Below are 12,710 nucleotides of genomic sequence, written 5' to 3' on the forward strand. Positions count from 1 at the left end.
ATGTGTCTCTCGTAACATCTGTCTTGCGAAACGGTCGAGCAGTCACCTTTTTTCAGTTAATGGGATTTCTTAAATTATACTGGGTTAGTTGACTAATTGAGTCTTATAATCTTATGTTAGTTTAGTTTAGTTTAAACCTGTTTATTTTTGCTCGATTACCTAACAAGCGGCTTATCTGAAACGCTCTCGCGTCCGTTTCCTGTTACTAGAACCAGTACTTGGTGTCTATGGAAGGGGATCGAACCCGTGACCTCCCGGTCGCTAGGCGGACACCATATCCTCTTCGCCACGGCGATCTTATGTTACAATTCGACTGCGTGTATATATGCAAAATCTAATATATTGATTGAAAACAAAATAAAAATTAGCATTAGTTTGAAGCAAAACATTCTATAAATTTAAATTTTTGAACGAATTTAAGGTGGTTTACATTTATTTGCTGATTATCACCATACAGAAACTTAAAAAAGGTTATGTTAATTAAAACAACAAACATCCGATACAATTATTCATCCATAAGTTAAACCCTAACAGTCATACATTTAACAAAAGTATTTGTATATCAAAAGCTTCTGCTGAAGTCAGTGGTTTTTAGTTACTTTCACGTAACGAATTTGAACGCATCACAACATGTCTACGGTTGTAACATGAGTTTCACCTGAATTAGCAATCCAACTTTATTTCTAGTTGAGGGCAGCTGAGTGAATGATTTTTTCCCCTAACTTTGATAGTTTATTTTAAACAAAAAAATGGATTAAAAGACAATAACTTCGACAGTTTAAAAGATTCATCATATAAGAACCGTTTTCAGTATTTAACATTTCAACATATGATTTATGAAAGCTAGCATGTGTTTACATGTATTTTCACTTTACTCGCAATCACAGCATCCAGTATACGTTCACATCGTTTATAAATACGGTGCGTTCTTAAACTTCGTGTTTTTTTAAGTATAATTTATTATTCTAAACATACATACAATCTTTGCAAAGAAGCTATTCATACAACTGCAGTTAACATTCTTCGGGAAGTAAACTGATTTTGGTAAACACAGACACGAATACCAAAATCAGTAATCAAATTGAGAAAACTAATTGAAAACAGCAATAGCAACAACACTATTTACCGAGGTATATGGAGGTGATATTAACACAATAAATACTTCTGCAACAACAGAACTACATTTAACCATTAGAAAGAAAATCATAGAAAAGTTTATTATGTTTTATAACTACACATTTAAAACAAAATAACATTTATTAAAGTACATGTTTGCAAAAGTACTACGTATCGTGTCGCAAAACGCATTGTTTTTATATCTTCTGTTCTAATATTATCATTTATATCGAAAAAAACAACATGATATAAATTAAGACTTTAAATTTATTTTGAAAGGGTGTTTTATGTTATTTTCAGAACTTGGGCAAAAATCAGCGTGATATTCGACATGCTTATGATAATCGTAATATTAAAAACTGCGGCTGCTACAACAACTGCGGCCGATGCAACAACCACGGCTGCTACAACAACTTCGGCAGAAACAACAAGTGCGGCTGCTACAACAACTGCGGCCGATACAACAACCGCGGCTGCTACAACAATTTCGGCAGAAACAACAAGTGCGGCTGCTACAACAACTGCGGCCGAAATAACAACTTCGGCTGCTACAACAACTACGGCCGAAATAACAACCGCGGCTGATACAACAAGTGCGGCCGATACAACAACCGCAGCTGATACATCAACTTCGGCAGAAATAACAAGTGCGGCTGCTACAACAACTGCGGCCGAAACAACAACCACGGCTGCTACTACAACTACAACCGAAATAACAACAACGGCCGAAATAACAACTGCGGCTGCTACAACAACTGCGGCCGATACAACAACCGCGGGTGCTACAACAACTTCGGCAGAAACAACAAGTGCGGCTGCTACAACAACTGCGGTCGAAACAAAAAGTGCGGCTGCTACAACAACTACGGCCGAAATAACAACTTCGGCTGCTACAACAACTGCGGACGATACAACAACCGCGGATGATACAACAACTTCGGCAGAAACAACAAGTGCGGCTGCTACAACAACTGCGGCCGAAACAACAACCGCAACTGCTACAACAACTACGGCCGAAATATCAACTGCGGCTGCTACAACAACTGCGGCCGATACAACAACTTCGGCAGAAACAACAAGTGCGGCTGCTACAGCAACTTCGGCCGAAACAAAAACTACGGCCGAAATAACAACTGCGGCTGATACAACAACTGCGGACGATACAACAACCGCGGATGATACAACAACTTCGGCAGAAACAACAAGTGCGGCTGCTACAACAACTGCGGCCGAAACAACAACCGCGACTGCTACAACAACTTCGGCCGAAATATCAACTGCGGCTGCTACAACAACTGCGGCCGATACAACAACTTCGGCGGAAATAACAAGTGCGGCTGCTACAACAACTGCTGCCGAAACAACAAGTGCGGCTGCTTCAACAACTACGGCCGAAATAACAACTTCGGCTGCTTCAACAACTGCGGACGATACAACAACCGCGGACGATACAACAACTTCGGCAGAAACAACAAATGCGGCTGCTACAACAACTACGGCCGAAATAACAACTTCGGCTGCTACAACAACTGCGGCCGATACAACAACCGCGGCTGGTATAACAACTTCGGCAGAAACAACAAGTGCGGCTGCTACAGCAACTTCGGCCGAAACAACAACTACGGCCGAAATAACAACTGCGGCTGATACAACAACTGCGGCCGATACAACAACCGCGGCTGCTACAACAACTTCGGCAGAAACAACAAGTGCGGCTGCTACAACAACTGCGGCCGAAACAACAACTACGGCCGAAATAACAACCGCGGCTGATACAACAAGTGCGGCCGATACAACAACCGCGGCTGATACATCAACTTCGGCAGAAATAACAAGTGCGGCTGCTACAACAACTGCGGCCGAAACAACAACCACGGCTGCTACTACAACTACAACCGAAATAACAACAACGGCCGAAATAACAACTGCGGCTGCTACAACAACTGCGGCCGATACAACAACCGCGGGTGCTACAACAACTTCGGCAGAAACAACAAGTGCGGCTGCTACAACAACCGCGGTCGAAACAACAAGTGCGGCTGCTACAACAACTACGGCCGAAATAACAACTTCGGCTGCTACAACAACTGCGGACGATACAACAACCGCGGATGATACAACAACTTCGGCAGAAACAACAAGTGCGGCTGCTACAACAACTGCGGCCGAAACAACAACCGCGACTGCTACAACAACTACGGCCGAAATATCAATTGCGGCTGCTACAACAACTGCGGCCGATACAACAACTTCGGCAGAAATAACAAGTGCGGCTGCTACAACAACTGCTGCCGAAACAACAAGTGCGGCTGCTACAACAACTACGGCCGAAATAACAACTTCGGCTGCTTCAACAACTGCGGACGATACAACAACCGCGGACGATACAACAACTTCGGCAAAAACAACAAGTGCGGCTGCTACAACAACTGCGGCCGAAATATCAACTGCGGCCGATACAACAACTGCGGTCGAAACAACAAGTGCGGCTGCTACAACAACTACGGCCGAAATAACAACTTCGGCTGCTACAACAACTGCGGACGATACAACAACCGCGGATGATACAACAACTTCGGCAGAAACAACAAGTGCGGCTGCTACAACAACTGCGGCCGAAACAACAACCGCGACTGCTACAACAACTACGGCCGAAATATCAACTGCGGCTGCTACAACAACTGCGGCCGAAACAACAACTTCGGCAGAAATAACAAGTGCGGCTGCTACAACAACTGCTGCCGAAACAACAAGTGCGGCTGCTACAACAACTACGGCCGAAATAACAACTTCGGCTGCTTCAACAACTGCGGACGTTACAACAACCGCGGACGATACAACAACTTCGGCAGAAACAACAAGTGCGGCTGCTACAACAACTACGGCCGAAATAACAACTTCGGCTGCTACAACAACTGCGGCCGATACAACAACCGCGGCTGGTACAACAACTTCGGCAGAAACAACAAGTGCGGCTGCTACAGCAACTTCGGCCGAAACAACAACTACGGCCGAAATAACAACTGCGGCTGATACAACAACTGCGGCCGATACAACAACCGCGGCTGCTACAACAACTTCGGCAGAAACAACAAGTGCGGCTGCTACAACAACTGCGGCCGAAACAACAACTACGGCCGAAATAACAACCGCGGCTGATACAACAAGTGCGGCCGATACAACAACCGCGGCTGATACAACAACTTCGGCAGAAATAACAAGTGCGGCTGCTACAACAACTGCGGCCGAAACAACAACCACGGCTGCTACTACAACCGAAATAACAACAACGGCCGAAATAACAATTGCGGCTGCTACAACAACTGCGGCCGATACAACAACCGCGGCTGCTACAACAACTTCGGCAGAAACAACAAGTGCGGCTGCTACAACAACTGCAGTCGAAACAACAAGTGCGGCTGCTACAACAACTACGGCCGAAATAACATCTTCGGCTGCTACACCAACTGCGGACGATACAACAACCGCGGATGATACAACAACTTCGGCAGAAACAACAAGTGCGGCTGCTACAACAACTGCGGCCGAAACAACAACCGCGACTGCTACAACAACTACGGCCGAAATATCGACTGCGGCTGCTACAACAACTGCGGCCGATACAACAACTTCGGCAGAAATAACAAGTGCGGCTGCTACAACAACTGCTGCCGAAACAACAAGTGCGGCTGCTACAACAACTACGGCCGAAATAACAACTTCGGCTGCTTCAACAACTGCGGACGATACAACAACCGCGGACGATACAACAACTTCGGCAGAAACAACAAGTGCGGCTGCTACAACAACTGCGGCCGAAACAACAACCGCGACTGCTACAACAACTACGGCCGAAATATCAACTGCGGCTGCTACAACAACTGCGGCCGATACAACAACCGCGGCTGATACAACAACTTCGGCAGAAATAACATCTGCGGCTGCTACAACAACTGCGGCCGAAACAACAACCGCGGCTGCTACAACAACTAAGGGCGAAATAACAACTGCGGCTGCTACAACAACTGTGGCCGATACAACAACCGCGGCTGCTACAACAACTTCGGCAGAAAAAACAAGTGCGGCTGCTACAATAACTGCGGCCGAAACAACAACCGCGGCTGCTACAACAACTTCGGCAGAAACAACAAGTGCGGCTGCTACAACAACTTCGGCCGAAACACCAACTACGGCCGAAATAACAACTGCGGCCGATACAACAACCGCGGCTTATACAACAACTTCGGCAGAAATAACATCTGCGGCTGCTACAACAACTGCGGCCGATACAACAACCGCGACTGCTACAACAACTACGGCCGAAATATCAACTGCGGCTGTTACAACAACTGCGGCCGATAAAACAACCGCGGCTGATACAACAACTTCGGCAGAAATAACAACTGCGGCTGCTACAACAACTGCGGCCGATACAACAGCCGCGGCTGCTACAACAACTTCGGCAGGAACAACAAGTGCGGCTGCTACAGCAACTGCGGCCGAAACAACAATCGCCGCTGCTGCAACAACTGCGGCCGAAACAACAACCGCGGCTGCTACAACAACTTCGACAGAAACAACAAGTGCTGCTGCTACAACAACTTCGGCCGAAACAACAACTACGGCCGAAATAACAACCGCGGATGCTACAACAGCTGCGGGTGATACAACAACCGCGGCTGCTACAACAACTTCGGCAGAAAAAACAAGTGCGGCTTCTACAACAACTGCGGCCGAAACAACAACTACGGCCGAAACAACAACTACGGCCGAAATAACAACTGCGGCTGCTACAACAACTGCGGCCGATACAACAACCGCAGCTGCTACAACAACTGCGGCCGAAACAACAACTACGGCCGAAATAACATCTGCGGCGGCTACAACAACTGCGGCCGATACAACAACCGCGGCTGCTACATCAACTTCGGCAGAAACAGCAAGTGCGGCTGCTACAATAACTTCGGCCGAAACAACAACTACGGCCGAAATAACAACCGCGGCTGCTACAACAATATCGGCAGAAACAACAAGTACGGCTGCAACAACAAATTCGGCCGAAACAACTACGGCCGAAATAACAGCAGTAGCAGCCGCAGTTGTTGTAGCGGCCGATACAACAACCGCGGCTACAACAACAAATTCGGCAGAAACAACAACCGCGGCTGCTACAACAACTGCGGCCGATACAACAACCGCGGCTGCTACAACAACTTCGGCAGAAACAACAAGTGCGGCTGCTACAACAACTGCGGTCGAAACAACAAGTGCGGCTGCTACAACAACTACGGCCGAAATAACAACTTCGGCTGCTACAACAACTGCGGACGATACAACAACCGCGGATGATACAACAACTTCGGCAGAAACAACAAGTGCGGCTGCTACAACAACTGCGGCCGAAACAACAACCGCGACTGCTACAACAACTACGGCCGAAATATCAACTGCGGCTGCTACAACAACTGCGGCCGATACAACAACTTCGGCAGAAATAACAAGTGAAGCTGCTACAACAACTGCTGCCGAAACAACAAGTGCGGCTGCTTCAACAACTACGGCCGAAATAACAACTTTGGCTGCTTCAACAACTGCGGACGATACAGCAACCGCGGACGATACAACAACTTCGGCAGAAACAACAAGTGCGGCTGCTACAACAACTACGGCCGAAATAACAACTTCGGCTTCTACAACAACTGCGGCCGATACAACAACCGCGGCTGGTACAACAACTTCGGCAGAATCAACAAGTGCGGCTGCTACAGCAACTTCGGCCGAAACAACAACTACGGCCGAAATAACAACTGCGGCTGATACAACAACTGCGGCTGATACAACAACTGCGGCCGATACAACAACCGCGGCTGCTACAACAACTTCGGCAGAAACAACAAGTGCGGCTGCTACAACAACTGCGGCCGAAACAACAACTACGGCCGAAATAACAACCGCGGCTGATACAACAAGTGCGGCCGATACAACAACCGCGGCTGATACATCAACTTCGGCAGAAATAACAAGTGCGGCTGCTACAACAACTGCGGCCGAAACAACAACCACGGCTGCTACTACAACTACAACCGAAATAACAACAACGGCCGAAATAACAACTGCGGCTGCTACAACAACTGCGGCCGATACAACAACCGCGGCTGCTACAACAACTTCGGCAGAAACAACAAGTGCGGCTGCTACAACAACTGCGGTCGAAACAACAAGTGCGGCTGCTACAACAACTACGGCCGAAATAACAACTTCGGCTGCTACAACAACTGCGGACGATACAACAACCGCGGATGATACAACAACTTCGGCAGAAACAACAAGTGCGGCTGCTACAACAACTGCGGCCGAAACAACAACCGCGACTGCTACAACAGCTACGGCCGAAATATCAACTGCGGCTGCTACAACAACTGCGGCCGATACAACAACTTCGGCAGAAACAACAAGTGCGGCTGCTACAGCAACTTCGGCCGAAACAACAACTACGGCCGAAATAACAACTGCGGCTGATACAACAACTGCGGACGATACAACAACCGCGGATGATACAACAACTTCGGCAGAAACAACAAGTGCGGCTGCTACAACAACTGCGGCCGAAACAACAACCGCGACTGCTACAACAACTACGGCCGAAATATCAACTGCGGCTGCTACAACAACTGCGGCCGATACAACAACTTCGGCAGAAATAACAAGTGCGGCTGCTACAACAAGTGCGGCTGCTACAACAACTACGGCCGAAATAACAACTTCGGCTGCTTCAACAACTGCGGACGATACAACAACCGCGGACGATACAACAACTTCGGCAGAAAACAACAAGTGCGGCTGCTACAACAACTGCGGCCGAAACAACAACCGCGACTGCTACAACAACTACGGCCGAAATATCAACTGCGGCTGCTACAACAATTGCGGCCGATTCAACAACCGCGGCTGATACAACAACTTCGGCAGAAATAACAACTGCGGCTGCTTCAACAACTGCGGTCGATACAACAACCGCGGCTGTTACAACAACTTCGGCAGAAACAACAAGTGCGGCTGCTACAGCAACTTCGGCCGAAACAACAACTACGGCCGAAATAACAACTGCGGCTGAAACAACAACTGCGACCGATACAACAACCGCGGCTGCTACAACAACTTCGGCAGAAACAACAAGTGCGGCTGCTACAACAACTGCGGCCGAAACAACAACCGGGGCTGCTTCAACAACTACGGCCGAAATAACAACTGCGGCTGTTTCAACAACTGCGTCCGAAACAGCAACAGCGGCTGATACAACAACTACGGCCGAAATAACAACTGCGGCTGCTACAACAACAGCGGCCGATACAACAACCGCGGCTGATACAACAACTTTGACAGAAATAACAACTGCAGCTGCTACAACAACTTCTGCCGATACAACAACCGCGGCTGCTACAATAACTTCGGCAGAAATAACAATTGCGGCAGCTACAACAATTGCGGCCGATACAACAACCGCGGCTGCTACAACAACTTCGGCAGAAGCAACAAGTGCGGCTGCTACAACAACTGCGGCCGATACAACAACCGCAGCTGCTACAACAACTTTGGCAGAAACAACAAGTGCGGTTGCGACAACAACTTCGGCCGAAACAACAATTACGGCCGAAATAACATCTACGGCCGAAATAACAACTGCGGCTGCAACAACAACTGCGGCCGATACAACAACCGCGGCTTCTACAACAGCTTCGGCAGAAACAACAAGATCGGCTGCTACAACAACTTCGGCAGAAACAACAACTACATCCGAAATAACAACTGCGGCTGCTTCAACAACTGCGGCCGATACAACAACCGCGGCAGTTACAACAACTTCGGCAGAAACAACAAGTGCGGCCACTAAAACAACTGCGGCCGAAACAACAACCGCGGCTGCTACAACAACTACGGCCGAAATAACAACTGCGGTTGCTACAACATCTGCGGCCGATACAACAACCGCGGCTGCTACAACAACTTCGGCAGAAACAACAAGTGCGGCTGCTACAACAACTGCGACCGAAACAACAACCGCGGCTGCTACTATAACTTCGGCCGAAATAACAACTGCGGCTGCTACAACAACTGCGGTCGATACAACAACCGCGGCTGATACAACAACTTCGGCAGAAATAACAACTGCGGCTGCTACAACAACTGCGGCCGATACAACAACCGCGGCTGCTACAACAACTTCGGCAGGAACAACAAGTGCGGCTGCTACAGCAACTGCGGCCGAAACAACAATCGCCGCTGCTGCAACAACTGCGGCCGAAACAGCAACCGCGGCTGCTACAACAACTTCGACAGAAACAACAAGTGCGGCTGCTACAACAACTTCGGCCGAAACAACAACTACGGCCGAAATAACAACCGCGGATGCTACAACAGCTGCGGCCGATACAACAACCGCGGCTGCTACAACAACTTCGGCAGAAACAACAAGTGCGGCTGCTACAACAACTGCGGCCGAAACAACAACTACGGCCGAAACAACAACTACGGCCGAAATAACAACTGCGGCTGCTACAACAACTGCGGCCGATACAACAACCGCAGCTGCTACAACAACTGCGGCCGATACAACAACTACGGCCGAAATAACATCTGCGGCGGCTACAACAACTGCGGCCGATACAACAACCGCGGCTGCTACATCAACTTCGGCAGAAACAACAAGTGCGGCTGCTACAATAACTTCGGCCGAAACAACAACTACGGCCGAAATAACAACCGCGGCTGCTACAACAATATCGGCAGAAACAACAAGAACGGCTGCAACAACAACTTCGGCCGAAACAACAACTACGGCCGAAATAACAGCAGTAGCAGCCGCAGTTGTTGTAGCGGCCGATACAACAACCGCGGCTACAACAACAAATTCGGCAGAAACAACAACCGCGGCTGCTACAAAAACTTCGGCAGAAACAACAAGTGCGGCTGCTACAACAACTGCGGCCGAAACAACAACTACGGCCGAAATAACAACCGCTGCTGATACAACAACTGCGGCCGAAACAACAACCGCGGCTGCTACAACAACTTCGGCCGAAACAACAACTACGGCCGAAATAACAACTGCGGCTGCTACAACAACTTCGGCAGAAACAACAAGTGCGGCTGCTACAACAACTGCGGCCGAAACAACAACCGCGGCTGCAACAACAACTGCGGACGAAACAACAACCGCGACTGCTACAACAACTGCGGCCGATACAACAACCGCGGCTGATACAACAACTTCGGCAGAAATAACAACTGCGGCTGCTACAACAACTGCGGCCGATACAACAACCGCAGCTGCTACAACAAATTTGGCAGAAACAACAAGTGCGGTTGCTACAACAACTGAGGCCGAAACAACAACTGCGGCTGCTACAACAACTGCGGCCGATACAACAACTTCGGCAGAAACAACAAGTGCGGCTGCTACAGCAACTTCGGCCGAAACAACAACTACGGCCGAAATAACAACTGCGGCTGATACAACAACTGCGGACGATACAACAACCGCGGATGATACAACAACTTCGGCAGAAACAACAAGTGCGGCTGCTACAACAACTGCGGCCGAAACAACAACCGCGACTGCTACAACAACTACGGCCGAAATATCAACTGCGGCTGCTACAACAACTGCGGCCGATACAACAACTTCGGCAGAAATCACAAGTGCGGCTGCTACAACAACTGCTGCCGAAACAACAAGTGCGGCTGCTTCAACAACTACGGCCGAAATAACAACTTTGGCTGCAACCGCGGACGATACAACAACTTCGGCAGAAACAACAAGTGCGGCTGCTACAACAACTACGGCCGAAATTACAACTTCGGCTGCTACAACAACTGTGGCCGATACAACAACCGCGGCTGGTACAACAACTTCGGCAGAAACAACAAATGCGGCTGCTACAGCAACTTCGGCCGAAACAACAACTACGGCCGAAATAACAACTGCGGCTGATACAACAACTGCGGACGATACAACAACCGCGGATGATACAACAACTTCGGCAGAAACAACAAGTGCGGCTGCTACAACAACTGCGGCCGAAACAACAACCGCGACTGCTACAACAACTACGGCCGAAATATCAACTGCGGCTGCTACAACAACTGCGGCCGATACAACAACTTCGGCAGAAATAACAAGTGCGGCTGCTACAACAACTGCTGCCGAAACAACAAGTGCGGCTGCTTCAACAACTACGGCCGAAATAACAACTTTGGCTGCTTCAACAACTGCGGACGATACAACAACCGCGGACGATACAACAACTTCGGCAGAAACAACAAGTGCGGCTGCTACAACAACTACGGCCGAAATTACAACTTCGGCTGCTACAACAACTGTGGCCGATACAACAACCGCGGCTGGTACAACAACTTCGGCAGAAACAACAAGTGCGGCTGCTACAGCAACTTCGGCCGAAACAACAACTACGGCCGAAATAACAACTGCGGCTGATACAACAACTGCGGCCGATACAACAACCGCGGCTGGTACAACAACTTCGGCAGAAACAACAAGTGCGGCTGCTACAACAACTGCGGCCGAAACAACAACTACGGCCGAAATAACAACCGCGGCTGATACAACAAGTGCGGCCGATACAACAACCGCGGCTGATACATCAACTTCGGCAGAAATAACAAGTGCGGCTGCTACAACAACTGCGGCAGAAACAACAACCACGGCTGCTACTACAACTTCAACCGAAATAACAAAAACGGCCGAAATAACAACTGCGGCTGCTACAACAACTGCGGCCGATACAACAACCGCGACTGCTACATCAACTTCGGCAGAAACAACAAGTGCGGCTGCTACAATAACTTCGGCCGAAACAACAACTACGGCCGAAATAACAACCGCGGCTGCTACAACAATATCGGCAGAAACAACAAGTACGGCTGCAACAACAACTTCGGCCGAAATATCAACTGCGGCTGCTACAACAACTGCGGCCGAAACAACAACTTCGGCAGAAATAACAAGTGCGGCTGCTACAACAACTGCTGCCGAAACAACAAGTGCGGCTGCTTCAACAACTACGGCCGAAATAACAACTTCGGCTGCTTTAACAACTGCGGACGATACAACAACCGCGGACGATACAACAACTTCGGCAGAAACAACAAGTGCAGCTGCTACAACAACTGTGGCCGAAACAACAACCGCGACTGCTACAACAACTACGGCCGAAATATCAACTGCGGCTGCTACAACAACTGCGGCCGATACAACAACTTTGGCAGAAACAACAAGTGCGGCTGCTACAGCAACTTCGGCCGAAACAACAACTACGGCCGAAATAACAACTGCGGCTGATACAACAACTGCGGACGATACAACAACCGTGGATGATACAACAACTTCGGCAGAAACAACAAGTGCGGCTGCTACAACAACTGCGGCCGAAACAACAACCGCGACTGCTACAACAACTACGGCCGATACAACAACCGCGGCTGCTATAACAACTTCGGCAGAAACAACAAGTGCGGCTGCTACAACAACTGCGGACGAAACAACAACTACGGCCGAAATAACAACCGCGGCTGAT

General features: G+C 48.9%; 1 protein-coding gene across 1 annotated transcript in view; it reads left to right on the forward strand.

The window, feature by feature from the left end:
• LOC127835626 (uncharacterized) overlaps nucleotides 1-12,710 on the forward strand; it is an 85,139-nt gene continuing 72,429 nt past the window's right edge. The window contains exon 1 of the mRNA XM_052362062.1: nucleotides 1-11. Within this exon, the coding sequence (XP_052218022.1) occupies nucleotides 1-11 (11 nt within the window). The remainder of the gene's footprint in view (nucleotides 12-12,710) is intronic.

This window comes from Dreissena polymorpha, chromosome 6 (genome assembly GCF_020536995.1).
Source record: "Dreissena polymorpha isolate Duluth1 chromosome 6, UMN_Dpol_1.0, whole genome shotgun sequence".
NCBI classification, from domain to species: domain Eukaryota; kingdom Metazoa; phylum Mollusca; class Bivalvia; order Myida; family Dreissenidae; genus Dreissena; species Dreissena polymorpha.